This window comes from Impatiens glandulifera, chromosome 2, assembly GCF_907164915.1.
Source record: "Impatiens glandulifera chromosome 2, dImpGla2.1, whole genome shotgun sequence".
Lineage (NCBI taxonomy): Eukaryota > Viridiplantae > Streptophyta > Magnoliopsida > Ericales > Balsaminaceae > Impatiens > Impatiens glandulifera.
The window spans coordinates 53736227-53753008 of record NC_061863.1 but is presented as its reverse complement, the minus strand read 5'-3'; the positions used below and the strand labels follow the sequence as shown (position 1 = coordinate 53753008).

At 27.9% G+C, this 16782-nt stretch overlaps 1 protein-coding gene across 1 annotated transcript; it reads left to right on the top strand.

Moving 5' to 3' along the window:
* The first annotated feature begins 2404 nt into the window (after positions 1 to 2404).
* LOC124924949 lies at positions 2405 to 2764 on the top strand. Its single transcript, XM_047464930.1, has one exon. It carries the CDS (start codon positions 2405 to 2407, stop codon positions 2762 to 2764), a length of 360 nt encoding a protein of 119 aa, XP_047320886.1.
* The last annotated feature ends 14018 nt before the right edge of the window (positions 2765 to 16782 follow it).

The window sequence follows — 16782 nt, the reverse complement described above, 5'->3', positions numbered from 1 at the left end:
TTATTCTTCAGGATTTCCGGTCTTTTCACCTTGTTGTTCTCAAATTAAATTTTTAGATCATTGTCTTCATTTCCTTCAACTTTAGCTTTAGAATCCTCTGTAAATTTGGATTTCTCTATATCAACCTTGGAATTCTCTTATTTCTCTTAATTAACATGAGTATCTTCCTTTTTGTTTTCATCAACAACCACTACAACTTGATTTGATTGCGATTCCTCAACTAATCCCAACCCATATGATTTATCAATATGGGTTGGGGTATAGTTTGGATAACCAAAGTTAAATTTTGGTTTTTAACACATTTATTACATTTTTGACTCGTTTAAGATATTTTTGGCTTATTTAATACATTTTTTTTACCGTTCAACAATTGTTTGATTTATTTTCCCCGTTTAATACGTTTTTGACTTGATCAACACATTTTTAACTCGTTTAACCATCGTTTTGACCCGTTTAACAATTATTTAATTTGTTTTGATCCGTTTAATACGTTGTTGACCCGTTTAATAAGTTTTTGGCTCGTTTAACACACTTTTGACATATTGATCATGTTTTGGTTCATTTAACACATTTATGAAATGTTTAATATATTTTTATTTGTTTGCTATTTTAATTAATAAATTAGTCGATGAAATATTAGGTGAAATGACTAAATAAGGCCTTGATTATGGTATATTTTATTTATTTTTAAAACTAAACTAGATATTAAAGATATGTGTTATTATTGTTTATGTGCTCTAGCAATTGTGATATATTTTTTCTATTGTTTCTGTTTCTAAGTAATGAGGAAGTCAAATAAGAATATAGTAAGTAAGAAAATCGTGAATTTAGTAGACTAATTAAATAAAAATAATTAAATTGATTTAATTTGGGAACCCTAACACAATCTAAATTAAACCCAACTTAAACTCAACCCAACCCAACCAAATTAATTCACCCAAATTAATATTATTGGTTAGGGTTAGGGTTAGGGTTTGGGTCAACCAAAGATATGGTCACCCCTATTGATTTTAAATCAAAATCAAGGAACTTGAAGTTATAAAATTCTTTCTTGGTTTTGAAATTTTATATAATACCGATTGTATTGTATTGTAAATATGCCAAAACACTTATGGTTATGAATATTAAACTGTATTAAAAATTGCATAAATCTATTTAAAAACCCATGGTTAAACTGAATGAAAAATTACAAAAATGTACCAATAAATCGAGCAGACTTATTAAAAGACGGTTATATCTAAATTAGAGTAAGTATAATATTACATATATGGTATAACAATAATCTCAATTCACAAATAAACCATATATAACTAATTGGAAAGTTACACTCTATATTGTCAACCACTCTATAGATGATCAATCTCAAGATTTACCAATTATTTATAGAAGTTGTTGTGGAACAAATAATTAGTAGAAATCTTAACTTAATTCGAATGAAATGTAACACGTTTTGTTTAGCGATCAAGGACATATGGTAGAAAAAAAACGTGATCGGACTGTCCTCTGTATTTATATGGAGAGTCAATTGTTCTCACATCAACGATTTTTACTCGACTAAACAACTTTGAATGCAGTACTAGAATTCAAGTGGAAAAACTTCAAGAAAAAAAGAATTCAGATGATGACACAAATCAATAAGAATGTAGTATGTGGACATTGCAAATTGAAATGACACAACAGAGATCAATGTTTTAAAAGAATCCTAATAAAAGTAATGCATTATTTTACACGATGAAGATGCACTAACAGAGATAACTAAATAAGAGTATAAAATAATTCAAATGTTGCTCAAATGAATGGTAGAAGAATCATAATAAAAGGAATGCATCAATTTATACAACTAATACTTTATTTTACACGATGAAGATGCACTAACAGAGATAACTAAAGGAAAATATAAATTATAAAATAATTCAAATGTTGCAAAAAGAATGATGGATTAGAGAGACAAAATTTATGAAAATTCATTTGAAACAAGGAACTTCAAAGGAATGAACATCAACTTATATTTTGTAAAGCTCTTGAATATCTCTGATCTAAACTTGTTCTTTAAGATATCTATGAGAGAGGATATTGAGACATTTAGAAAATATTTTATTTTAAGTTTTATCACCTAATTGAACAATTATATAAAATATTATGATGATTTTATATTTTTACTAATTAGGGTTTCTCCTAAATTCATGTATATAATGGATTGGTCATTAGTTTCTAAATCCACCAAATCAAGAATAACATAAACTATTATTTTGTATCTTACTTTTTCTCCTAAGTCTCTTTGTTTGTAATTGATCTTGACTAAGGTACGTTTCATCCTCCTTAAAAAAATCTTAACATATATACATTAAAATTTCAAAAATTATTATTGGCATAACGATCTCAACTCTTTGTGATCCAACAGCTCATGGAGGCTCACCGACGGTCTAACATCAGGGATATGAATACTCGACTCAGGGAGGTTCAGGAACAGTTGGAGGCCGAGATAAGGCGTGGGGAGGCAGTTACTCAAGCCTTGCGTGCTAGAAGGGAGCGTTCTATCGAGGAGATGAACTATGATCAACTCGGGAAGCTCAAAGGGTCTCTCGAGATTGTGAAGGCCACAATTGCCCAAAACATGTCGGAGACTTCCAACCCGCTTGATTTGTTTGCGGCTACTAACTCCTTTAATAATAATGGCGGTGAAGTTAACTTGATTGGGAGCTTCACTGTCAACCGTGCTCCTTCGCCACCTACTTTTAGTGGTCCAAAATTCAATGGCCCCTAATCATGCTATGGAGAGGAACCCCGGTTACTTTTGTGGTGGCCCTGGTAGGTATTCTTGAAGACAAATTTATTGATCATTCTGGGTTGACTGGATTAAAATCATATTTCATGTCACTTCTCTGTTTTTTTGTTTTGAATTTTAGGGGTTCTAATTGGTACCATTTTTTTTTTTATGTTTGCTTGTTCTTTTGTTGTTTTTTATTTGTATTGAATCATGAAGGTTTTTAATATTATTTAATGAATTTTGAATTATGTTTTTAATAAATATATAATCTTACTAATTTTTATGTTTTGAATTGTTTTATATTTTGAACTTGGATCTAAATACAAATTCATAAATTAAATTTTTTTAATTTATTTTAGAAAATTTGAACAATGCATAAGTATTAAGGAATCAACAATCATTATTGGTTTTAATTAAACTCGTTCATACAAATAAATTTTGTTTTAAAAAATTGATATTCCTTTATAAGTTTATTGAAATATAATATTATCTCAATATAGAAAAATAGAAAGAAAATATTAAGTTTTTTATTTTTATTTTTTAAGTTACTTAGATATTTTTTAAAGATGATTTAGGAAATTGGATTACATATTAGCTGGTGATATATATTTGTCAATGTTTTCATGATATTTGAAAATTTTGTAGAATTGAAATTTTGGTCTATTTAATAATTAGATTTATTTTTGGCCTGAAATTAATTAAGGATTTCAAATTTTCTCAATTCTTTTCAATAAATAAAGAAGGAATAAACTTAATTTTTAATTTCAAGTTATAGACACAAATTAAAATTCAGACAATATCTGTACATTTTTTTCCTTGAATTTAGTTACTTTATTAAGATGGATTTGGATTTTGAAAATGTTATTTTATAAATATTCAAAGATTTTGGCAATATAAATGTGAATATATATATATATATATATATATATATATATATATATATAAATGTTTAATAATTATAGTGTCTAGATTAAGTAATTGAATCTAATTCTAAATGTGTTTGAATTTTCAAAAAGAAAACTAATTAGCATTGTAAAGTAAGAAATCTTTATAAAATTATAAAGATTTCTTACTTAAAATGGTAATTAGTTTTCCTTTGAAAATTCCACACATATTTAAAATTAGATTCAATTACTTAATCTAGACACTATAATTATAATCACATCTATATTGCCAAAATCTTTGAACATTTATAACACAACATTTTCAAAATCCAAATCACTCTTAATTAAGTAAATAAATTCAAGATAAATAAAATTTACAGATATTGCCCAAATTTTATTTTGTTTATGTAACTTTAAATTAAAAATGAAGTTTATTCATTCTTTATTTATTGAAAAGAATTGAGATAATTTGAAATCATTAATTAATTCCAAACCAAAATTAAATATAATTATTAAATAACCCAAAATTTCAATTCTACACAAATTCCTCAAATAATCTTATCATGAAAAATAGTAAACAAATTATTGTCATTGATTAAATTAATTTCTGTGTAAAATTATAATCTAAATGAGATAATCAAGTATTATAAAATCAAGTGTGTAAAGAATAATTTAATTTCAAAATGTGTGGCCAAGAGATTTGATTTGTTTATTTTAATTTATTTGATGCAGTAAAAGATTTTTTTTTTTTTTTTTTGTAAAAGGCTGGTTTTGTTTCTCTATTAGGGTGCGACTAATCCTTACGGGTAAAACATATAGCCCGCATACGCATTTAATCATTTAACTAAACACAAGACTTGTCGCCTAACAGACTCGAACTTAGGACCTCAGGAAGGTTGATAAGGTTTCGGTGACTTAATTCTTATAAAAAGTGATAAATAATCTAAAATAATGTATTTTTAACAAAAGTTTATTTAAATAGTAGTTTGAGTAAATAACAACGAAATCAGATGGAAAATACTAAAAAAAAAAATAAAAAAAAAAATAAAGAAGAGAAGTGGCAAAATCATTACCAAGACTCCACGTAACTATTTTGAAGTGTTTGACGAAAAATCCACATGAAAAATAACATTAATTAAGAATATGAATTACCTTAGAACATGTCTTTGGTTAGAGGTCTTTCAAGAAATGCATGAGTACCTTCAACATGGGAGCTAATTCAACACTTGGTTTCTTGATATCCAATAAATTGATGTTTCAAAAAGTTTTTGATTCCATGAAGTAATATGAGAATCGATCAACAAAAGATGAAGATGATGAAGAACTCTATATATGGAGGCGGTCTAGGGTTTAATTTCGGGGCTTTTACTATGACTCAAAACGCGCTTTACATTCCGGATGTGATCTATTTATATGAATAGTTGTACGCGTATACACGTATTAACCATTAAATAATATGATGCGTTTAAATATGCCCTTAACAAATAAACATACAAATACATCGATCTACCAACTTATTTTCTAGACAAAATTATTTACAAACTTGTTCTCCCTTAACGAGATGAAAATTTCTCAAGTTTATCTTTACGAGTAGATTTTGAAACTAAATTTTTTCGAGTGCCATTTTGAATATATTTGCTTATTTAACTTTTTTTTAATAGACATGTATGAGAATAATGATCCTGGCCATTAATTTATATAGGACACTCTAACTATTAATATCCAAATAATTTGTTTTCTCATGAAAGAATATTTTATAAGTAATTTAAATTGCAAATTTATTTTCTGATCACAATGAAATCTTTAGAATTAATTGAACTTTTAAATCTTTGAGTAGTTCATTCTATCTAAACTCGCACACAATCAATGTCAAGATCTTATATTTAGTGTAAAGATGTTGTTTGCATTTTTGTCTTCGTGTGATTACATTGCTTTGTTTTTTCTCCTCTATGTAATAGGACTAGGGCTGCAAATGAGCCGAGCCGAACTCAAGCTTGTTGGAGCTCGAGCTCGACTCAATTAAGTATTTATTAACTCGACTCGAACTCGAGCTCGAACGAGCTTATAAATTTGAGCTCGAGTTTGACTATATCACTCAAAAGCTCGACTCGAAAGCTTGAACCAAAATTGAATTATATATAATAAATTAATTTTTTTTATATTTTTTAATATTATATATATTATATACTTTTATTATATATAATATATTAACATTTTTTTTTATCATTTTCAATATTATATACAATATACTCATTATTACATCCTTATTATTTACTTTTATTATATATATTCTATTAATATTTTTTTATCTTTATAATATTATAGATAACATATTAGTTATTATATCTCTAATATTTATTTTTATTATATATAATATATTAATCTTTATTTATCTCTTTCATTGTTATTTATAATATACTTTTATTATATATATAATATAATAACCTTTTTTTTATCATAAATCTCTAATATTGTTTGTCGACTTTTTTTTTCTATCCTAAATCAATTGAAAATCAGTGTTTTTTATATTTATTCAACTCTATCTATATAAACATAAGTTTCTAATACATGAAGAAATTATCTAAAAGCAAAAACAATAACTATAAAAGAAGTTAAAAAAAATTTAATTACTAATAGGATTTTGTAAATTAATGAGATGTGAAGATTGAAGAAAAAAAAAGAAAAAAATAGAATAAAAGAAATTGTGAAAACTGAATAAAAAGTATATAAAAACTAAAGAAGAAGAGATAAGAATGATCAAAGAGGAATAATAACTAAAGAATAAGAAATATAATAACTAAAGAAGAAGAAAAACTAAAGAAGAATAAGAAAAACTAAGAAGAAGAATAAGAAAAACTTAAGAAGAAGAGATAAGACTTAATTGAAGAAGAAGAATAACTGAAGAATGAAGAAGAGAAGAGTAATTGATGAAGAATATGAAGAGTGACAGTAGAATATGATGAATAAATTATATATTAGAAATTAGGGTTTTACTTTAATGAATATGGGCCTTCATATTGGGCTTTGAAGAGAGAGGGAAATAAAAAAAAAATTGTGTAAAAATTTTAATATTAAATAAATAAAAAATATTTAATTATTTTGAGGCTCGAAAAAACTCGACAAGCCATCGAGCAAGCTTTATATGAGCTCGAGTTCGACTCGAATAATAAACGAGTCGGTTCGAGCTCGACTCGAACTCGGTCAAAGTCAAGCTCAAGTCGAGCTTTGACCGAGCAGCTTGCGAGCTGATCAAGAGCGATATGACTCATTTGCAGTCCTAAACAGCACGAATAAAGGATTGATAGTTAAAATCAAATATTTAATCAACAATGAACTATATTAAAAAAATAAAAAATTATGGAGTAATTAGGGAGTAATTTGACTTTATTTTATTAAAAAAATAATATTTTGAAATTATGATTTTATTTTAAATTTTAATAAAATTAATAATTTTAAGTTAAATATATAATTTATTTATAATTATTAAACTAATCATAATTTAGAATAAAATATTTGTAAATAAGGATTTTACTTTTTATTTTTGTGAAATTAAACATTATATATATATATATATAATACATTTGATTCAAAATAACTATTAAATAATTAAAAACAAAGTAATAATATTTTAGAATAAAGTATTTTAATTTTTTTTTATTGAGATTAATAATTTTAATTGTTATATATAATTTTATTTATAATATATTATTATTTAAAAATATATAGAATTATATTTTTCTTATTTATTAAAATAATTTCATAATATTGTGAAGACTAGTAATTTTAATTTTGTGATAGAGCACAACAATTTATTTTGATATTCTTCATAGTTATGTGGTTAATAATTGAAATTTTATTTATAATATATTATTATTTAAAGTACATATAAATTTTTTTATTAAATAAGTTCATAATATATAAAGAAATGATAATATTATATTAAAATTTAGCTCTTTTCACATTTTTTTTTTTTTTTGACAATTATTTTCTTTCTCATTCTCTTTCCCAATTTTCCTCCTTTAATATATAACACTAGTTCATAATTTACATAATATTAAAATAACATATCTCTAGAACAACTCCATAATACTTTTAAATGTCTATTTCAACCCTCCCCATAATTTATGAATTTATGTTACTTCAATTGATCTTATCTTTTCAAAATCTTCAAATTTCATCGAGTTCAACATTAACAAGTTCAAAAAAATTTCACTTTAGATGACTATGTGCCATCAAAATAATAATATGAGAAATCAAATAATCTTCATATGAGCCACGATACAAATGTTTAGTCTTCATCAAAATCTCTCATATTATTGGTTGTAACCTATTCTTGAAACTAGGGTTGAAGATCTTGGAGATGAGAGGGAATGTTAAGAAGATGTAAACAAAATAAAAACGTGATCACTTTTTGGGTGTGATCTAGGGGTGAACAAATGGGTAAAACCAATATGTTTTGTCAGATCCGTATTAAATCCAAATTAAGTTTATCCAATTCGTAGTCCAAACCATTTTACTAATTAATACGGATCGGATACGGATTGGATTGAAAATGGTTTAGATAATCCAAACTAAAAAATATTTATATATCAACTTAAAATTAGTCAACAATTTTTTTTTTCAATTTTTTTTTAAATTATATTTTAAGAAATTCGATTTTTTTTATTATTATTAAATTGGGAAATTTGATGGAATAACCCTCATAAGAGGGTTATTACCACTTTTAGCAGGACATTTATAATTTTTTCATTTTTGACCTTTTGCCAAGGCAAAATGTCAGTTTTACCCTTAAATAAAAAAAAAATAATTTTCCCCTTTCTTCTTCCCTTTTTTCGTTCTCCTTCCCTCTCCCTCTTTTCAACTCTCCCTCTTTTCAACTCTCCCCCTCCTCCGTCTTCGACCGATCCAGCCTCCCTTTCCCCGACGACGAAAAGCTCCCGAAACATCAACGACGATCCAAACCCATGTAACCCTTCCTCTCCCCCGACCTCCGACGAGCCCCTGACGAGAAGCAGAACGACTATCCATTGAAGGTAAGTTTAGGGTTTTATCTTATATTCCATGCATGCTGAAATGGAAGAATGATTTAGTGTTTATTGTTTAGGTTTAGGTTTAGGTTTAGATTTATTGGCTGTTGCAGGTTGTCGAAGGCGAATGTGCACCTGTCGCCTGCGAATGCGCATCTGTCGCAGACGAATGCGCATCTGTCGCCTGCGACAGATGCGCATTCGCAGGCGACAGATGCATTTTTCGCCAAATGCATTTTTCGCCTACGACCTTTTGTTTACTTGGTTGTTTACCTGCGACAGATGCGCATTCGTCTGCGACGTTTGCGATATGTATCTATCAATCTCCATTTTATGTTTTGCTTACTGGTCTATGCATGTGTTATTTTGATGTCTATAATCAATGAATGAGCATAACTTCACTAGCCTGTACGTTTGAATGCTTTTAGGCACACAGAATGAGCGTTGAGGATGAAGTTCGAATTAAATGGGTAATAATAACAATGGGTGGGCACACAGAATGGGCGTTGAGGATGGAGGGAGCCCGAATGAAATGGGTAATAATAACAATGGGTGTGGAGTGGTGAATGCACAAAGGGATGATCAAAGAGAACCTTCAGAGTATTTTCTGAACGACGAGGAGACTTATAATGGGCAAAACGATTGGCGTGATGGAGGGGGTGAGTTTGATTTAAATGCTAAGTAAAAGAGTAACAAATCTAAATTTGAATCCAAAGAATGATATTTTGATTGATTGATATGTTTGTGAATTATAAGAGTTTTATTTTCATCACTGAGTGGTGGTGTTTGTTGTTGCAGTTTTTTTTGTCATAATCATTTATATTGAAATCAGATTACTAGAAATGATGTTTAATTGTTGATATATGTGTTGAGAAATTAAGTTTCATTTAAACCAATCAGACATGTCATGATATTGATAATTAATAATTTACTGTCCAATCTAATAATAATTAATCAAAATATTTATATTATTGATGTTTTGTACATAAAATTAGTGTTATTTGAAAACAATCAATTGGAGCTGGGTACTAAGATTTAATCATTCTCATCATTATTTAAATTATCACCATATATCATTTATTGTAAGACACTTAATTTGAATGTTCTAAACAATTGTAAAAATATCTTTGTTTTTCTGACAAAGTCTTCAACATCAAATGAACATTGCTCTTTTCATCGTTATACTGCATTGCATTGTCAAACACTAGCCTCATATCAGCAAAAATGTCACGGACATTCTTATACCAGTTCCATCTTTGGCCTTCATTTGATTCTTTATAGTACTGAAGTACATAAGTCTGTCAATAACCTATACACACTTTCCAACATTAAAATCAATAGAAATGTAAACCAGAAAAGAAAAAGTATTTTAACTCATAGTAGTCATCCAACCCAAGACCTTCAATATCAACATACTACATAAAAGGTCATTCCCACTTGTGCTGAGTTATCTGATAAGTAAATCACAATGTCAAAAAGAAAACTAACATTGTTTGTACAAACAACCAAGTAAACAAAAGGTCGCAGGCGAAAAATACATCTGGCGAAAAATGCATCTGTCGCATGCGAATGCGCATCTGTCAGGCGACAGATGCGCATTCGTCTGCAACAGATGCGCATTCGCAGGCGACAGGTGCGCATCTGTCGCAGGCGACAAATGCGCATTCGTCTGCGACAGATGCGCATTCGCAGGCGACAGATGCACATTCGCCTTCGACAACCTGCAACAGCCAATAAATCTAAACCTAAACCTAAACAATAAACACTAAACCATTCTTCCATTTCAGTATGCATGGAATATAAGATAAAACCCTAAACTTACCTTCAATGGATAGTCGTTCTGCTTCTCGTCAGGGGCTCGTCGGAGGTCGGGGGAGAGGAAATGTTACATGGGTTTGGATCGTCGTTGATGTTTCGGGAGCTTTTCGTCGTCGGGGAGAGGGAGGCTGGATCGGTCGAAGACGGAGGAGGGGGAGAGTTGAAAAGAGGGAGAGTTGAAAAGAGGGAGAGTTGAAAAGAGGGAGAGGGAAGGAGAACGAAAGAAGGGAAGAAGAAAGGGGAAAATCAATTTTTTTTTTTATTTAAGGGTAAAACTGACCTTTTACCTTGGCAAAAAGTCAAAAATGAAAATATTATAAATGTCCTGCTAAAAGTGGTAATAACCTTCTTATGAGGGTTATTCCATCAAATTTCCCATTAAATTTGAATCTGAAAAATAAAATAAAATTATTAATAATAATAATAATAAAAATTAAAAAAAAAAATATCGTTGTTAAGTGATGATGATAAGTAAAATATATATTATATTGAGATAAAATTTAATTTAAAGAAAAAAATTAAAAAATATATTTTTATTTAGATAGTTTGGATAATCCTAATCCAATCCGAACTCAATCTGATCTGATCTCAGTCCAATCCGAAATATCCAATCCGAATTAGTATTTAGGATTTGGATTGAATTTCGGATTAAACCACCCAATGCTCACTCCTAGTGTGATCTCCCTTTTTATTATTTAAACTCTAAAAATTTAGATTTGTAAGTTTATTTTTCTATTTTTTTAATATTTAAAATAAGGACTCAATTTTAATATTTTATATTAAATTATTTAATGTATAATATTATTACAACTCTATACATAACCATTCTCATGGTTACAAACTCAATCAAAAATGGGAATTCCCATATAAATATATTTATAATTTTAGAATCAAGTGTTTTTATAAAAGCATCAACAACATGTTGTGTGTAAATGTACTTTGAAATAACAAATTTTTTCTTAAATTCGTCACGAACAAGATGTCAATCAATTTCAAGGTGTTTGGTCATTTCATGAAAAACTAGATTTTTGTAAATATAGATGGTAAGATTAATTGGTTATCACACCACAAGTCAATTGGTAGTAATAGCTCATCTTTCAAATCTTTCAATATATAGGAGATCAATTTCAGTTCATAAACTGAAGAAGTCAAACATCTGTATTCTACTTCTACACTCGATCGAATTTACTACTTTTTTTTGTCTTCCATGAAATAAAAAAGATTCCCATCTTAATGCAAAAACCAGTCAACGATCTCATACTGTTAAATCAGTTAACCCAGTTTGCATCTGAAAAAATTTCAACTATTTTGTTATTTTTAAAAGGATAAAAGAGTTTTAAAGAAGGTGTTCTTTTAAATACTTCACTATCCTTAGAGCAGCCTCTCATTGATGCTGATTAGCTCATTCATATATTGTGATAGTTGTTGAACACTAAAACAAATGTTAGGTATTGTGAAATTCAAATAAATCAGTCTACCTACAAGTCTTCAATATCTTTATGGATCTTTCATCTCTTCATAACCATTTTCTTCGAATTTAATCCCTTTAGACATTGGTGGTTATTTTATTTTGCCCCAATCATCATTGTTTCTCTCAATATATCAAGAGTATATTTTCTTTGATTAACATACACTCTCTTTTCAGTTTTTCTAATTTTCAATCTTAAAAATATTTAGTTTCATCAAGATATTTAATTAATTTTATTTTATCAATAAAAAATTTTACTCTTTTGATTTGAACAAGGCTATTTTCACATATGAGTATACAATTAAAATAGTAATGAATGACATTGTTTGTAAAATAAAAAAGACAGTCTACTAAGTAGTAGACTATTTGAAACCAAAATCAACCAGTCTAGTAGTAAATTCATCATTTCATTGTCCATAAGTTTGTTTTAGACCCTACAAACTTTTAATAATTTTACAAAGTTTTCCTGCTTCATTCATTTATAAGTCTTCATGTGGTTGCATATATATATGTCTTCTTTAATAAAACCATGCAAATTAAAAAGCATTATTGACATCTATTTTGTGTAGATGTCAGCAATTAGTAGCAACAAGAGTTAAAACAAGAGCAAAACTTTCAATAAACCAATACTTTTTCTTTGATGATATCCCTTAGCAACAAGTCTTGCCTTGAGTTTATTAATAGTCACATTTTTTTTAAATTCATTTGGTTCCAATTGGTTTTTTCCTTTTTTTAAGTCAACAATAACCCAAGTTCCATTATATTTTAAAACTTCACGTTCTAAATTTATTGTCTCTTTCCAACCAGGATAACAACAAGCTTCTTTAAATATTCTTTGGTCAAAGAGAAAATTTGATTCTTTTGTATCAAGAATATTTGACACAAAAGGAAAATTTTGTGGTACAAAATGTGATTTAGAAATACTCATTATGTTATATTTATTCCATAAAGGTTTCTCCCTAATTCTATCACTCTTTCTAATTTGATTTCAATATTTGTTTTCATCCTCGATTTGAACTATTTTGTTTCATGATGATTTGAAATATTTCCAGCTTGACTTTCTAAAATAGTCATGTTGTTAGTTTTGAATTGGTTAATTCTAAACTTTCTAATGATTTTTTGGATTAAGTTGTGATAAATTCAAGAATTCTCATGTGTTTATTATATTTTCATTATTATGTAAAGTATCACACTTTTTATCTTCAGTTGATTCATCAATTATATTTTTTATAGAAAATATTTCTATTCCTATATCAAATAATTTTGGATTATAAAGATATGGAATTTCTTCATTTTTCATTTGATAAGTAAAAAATTGTTCAAAAAATATGACATCCCTAAAAATGATAACTTTATGATTCTCAATATCATGTACTTTAAAATCTTTTGTTCATTAGGATAACTAAGGATTATGCATTTGTTCCTCTCGGGTCAAACTTAGTTTTGTTGGTCGATTATTTGAAGCATAATATAAACCACCAAATGTTTTCAAATCCTCGTAGTTTGGTTTTCTTTGTTTAAGGATCTCAAAGTAGTTTTCCAATTGAGATTTTATGATGGTAATATGTTGATCAAATGAGTGGCCAATAAATAAATAAATAAAAACTCCAAAATTTAAGTGACAAGTGTGCTTGAAACATTAGGGCTATTGGCACATTTAAAAGATGTCCATGTTTTCTTTCAACCATCCCATTTTATTGGGGTGTATAGACACAACTTTTTTTGATGAATAATTCTTATGGATTTAAAAAACCGTCACAATTTAAATTTATAAATTATGAACCATTATCTGTTCTAAAAATTTTAATGTCCTTTATAAATTATGTTGAGCTGTGGAGTCTACACTTATAATAAATTTTACAATAGTTAGTTAAAGTTTATTGAGTTTATGTTTGAGTTTGGGCTTGGACTTGGGCCTAACTAAGAATTATTTAGGTTTGTAACCTCCGAAAACCCCTTGTCTAGTAAAAACTCAATGTTTGAGAAGTTTCAACCTCAGTTTGCGTGTCAAAAATCTTTTTTAAAATAAAACATTATTTTAAAAGATTTTAAATAAATCCTAAAAGTAGGAAATTAATTATGAAAATAACTAATTTGAGTTCAAATTTAAATAATCATTAGATTTGCCATAATTAAATTAAAATTGATTTTATGGAATCTGAGTTATTATTTATTTGAAACAGAGTCGTCAATTAATTTTTAAAATCAATAAAAAGTGTACGTGTACAAACGTATTTTTCACTAAGTTTCGTTTAGTTCAAAGTTTGATAATACTCGGGAAAGAGATTTCGTGCTTCATCCTCTGTACCCGTTTAAAACGGTCTCTACTTTATAAATCATTGGCTTTTGAAAATTGGATGTATAACGTTTTATTTTAACCAATTATTTTTCCGGTCCTAGACATGCACATAATTTTGCATATTTAAAATTGTAACAACAATATTTAAATATTGGTGTACCTGTTGCTGATGATGACGACTATGGAGTAATATATACCTGAAGAACATCAGTTTAAAAGACATTAGTGTTTAAAAATAAATCCCAAACAAGTCTTGGTCAAAATATTTTTTTTGGAAAATATTCCAAAAATATTTTGAAATTATTTTTTTATTTTTTTAAAGATTTTTAGAAAATGGTTTGAAGTACCAATTACAAAAATAATTTTGAAAAATGAAAAGTACAACCAAACAGGCCTTAGGACCGGTGTCATTTGTCCTAAGTTCATTTTTATCAGTCGGGGTTAAATCCCTCGAACCTAGGTCAAATATTCATCAGTCCTAACTTAATTAGGATTCTCGGTCGGGGTGTTAAGGCATCTTGGTCCTTGGCTAGAATTCTCGATCAGTTGCCCGAATTTTCTGCCGCACCTCTCGGTCCTAGGTTTGAAAAATCTCGGTCGGACCTCTCGATAAGACGCTCAGTCCTAGTCGAAATTTCTCGGTTGGACCCTCTCGGTCCTAGCTAAAAAAGCCTCGGTCCTGGTCGAAATTCTCGGTCGGGCGTTATCGGTCCTGACCGAAGATCCTTGGTCTTGGTCGAGCTTCCCGGTCCTCAAGAACATCAAAATTACAGGTTTTATAATTTTGATGGATGCTTGGATTCTTTGATCTAGGGATCTGGGTAGCTTTATAAATCTACCAAGAACATTATGAACATCATCCCAATGTACCATTCAACCTGAAAGATGTTCAATTTGTTCAAAACAGTTTGAAGGTCAAATCAGGTTTTTGGTTTTTAGAGTTTAATGAAGTGTAAAGAGTTTGACAATAGCTTTCTTATACTTCATATGATTTATTGGTACCAAAACATGAATATTGACTTTTCATTTTGACCAAATTAAGAATTTGAAATTTTCATTTATTTTAAAAATTTTTATTTTGATCAAATATGATCGGGATGGATTAAACATAATCCAAATAGATTCTCAACATTATTAGAAACATGTTGGAAAGTTTTTGGATTTTCTGATCTTGAGGATTATCTTAAGAATAGAAAACTCAATTTTGAATTAGAAATATTTTTAAATAAAGATTTTACTTTTTATTTTTGTGAAATTAAACATTCTAATATATATTAATACATTTGATTCAAAATAACTATTAAATAAGAAAAAAAAGTAATAATATTTTAGAATAAAGTATTTTAATTTTTTAATAAGATTAATAATTTTAATTGTTACATATAATTTTATTTAAAAATATATAGAATTTGATTTTTCTTATTTAATAAAATAATTTTATAATATTGTGAAGACTGTGATTTAGTTCTCATATTATCATCATTACGTATTAATAATTAAAATTTTATGTATAATATATTGTTATTTAAAATATAAATAATTCTTTTTTTTATTAAATACATTCATATTATATAACACTCCCATAATTTACATAATATTAAAATAACACATTTCTATATCCAACTTTATAGTATTTTCGATCAAATGTCTATTTCAACACTCCCCATAATTTATAAATTTTATGTTACTTCAATTGATCTCCTCTTTTCAAAAATTTCAAATTTCATCGAGTTCAACATTAACAAGTTCACAACTCTTTCACTTCCTAAGACTATGAGCCATCAATAATAATATGAGAAACCGAATAATCTTCATGTGAGCCACGTACATCTGCTTAGTCTTCGTCAAAATCTCTCTCATATTCTTGGTTATAACATATGTTCACAAACTTTTATCTTGTAGCTTGTTACTTCCACCTTCATATTTATTTCCATCGTACACACAAATTTGACTTCAATAACTATATGGTTATTGGAGAGTGAAACTAGCTAATTCCTCAGTCTCCTCCTCCATGGTTCATTAATATCAAAAGTAACTTGTGAATATCTTTTATTGTCTTCACATGAATCATCTCCATTAGAGGAGGATGACTGAGGAGGCGGAGATGTTAGAAATTAAAGTAATAATAATAATTAAAGTGTTTTTTTTTGTTATTTAAGAGCCTCTTGGATTGTTCAAGTCTCTTGGTCTTATCTAGTAAATGAGACTTTTCATGTCTCTTAGTTATGCTTTACTTTATTTAAGTTTTGTAATCGTGTTCTTATTTAACAAGTTCAATAGACAAAATCTCATTCCAGTTTGTTTCATTATCTAGAGTTTCTATTCACTTTCTAATATATTTCTTCACAGTTCGATCATCGAGGTCCTGATTGACTTCGTTACATGGTATCAGAGCTTTGGTAATATTGTTGAAGAAGATATTGTTGTTATTCGATATGGAAAGTGGTGGTCGTGTAGCTGGACTCGGTTTGGAGTTGTTAAACCAGTCAAACTACCGGATATGGAAAACATGTATGAAA

What these genes read in the sequence shown, in the direction of transcription:
- LOC124924949 (XM_047464930.1), top strand. Translation starts at nt 2,405, where the DNA reads ATGGAGGCTCACCGACGGTCTAACATCAGGGATATGAATACTCGACTC.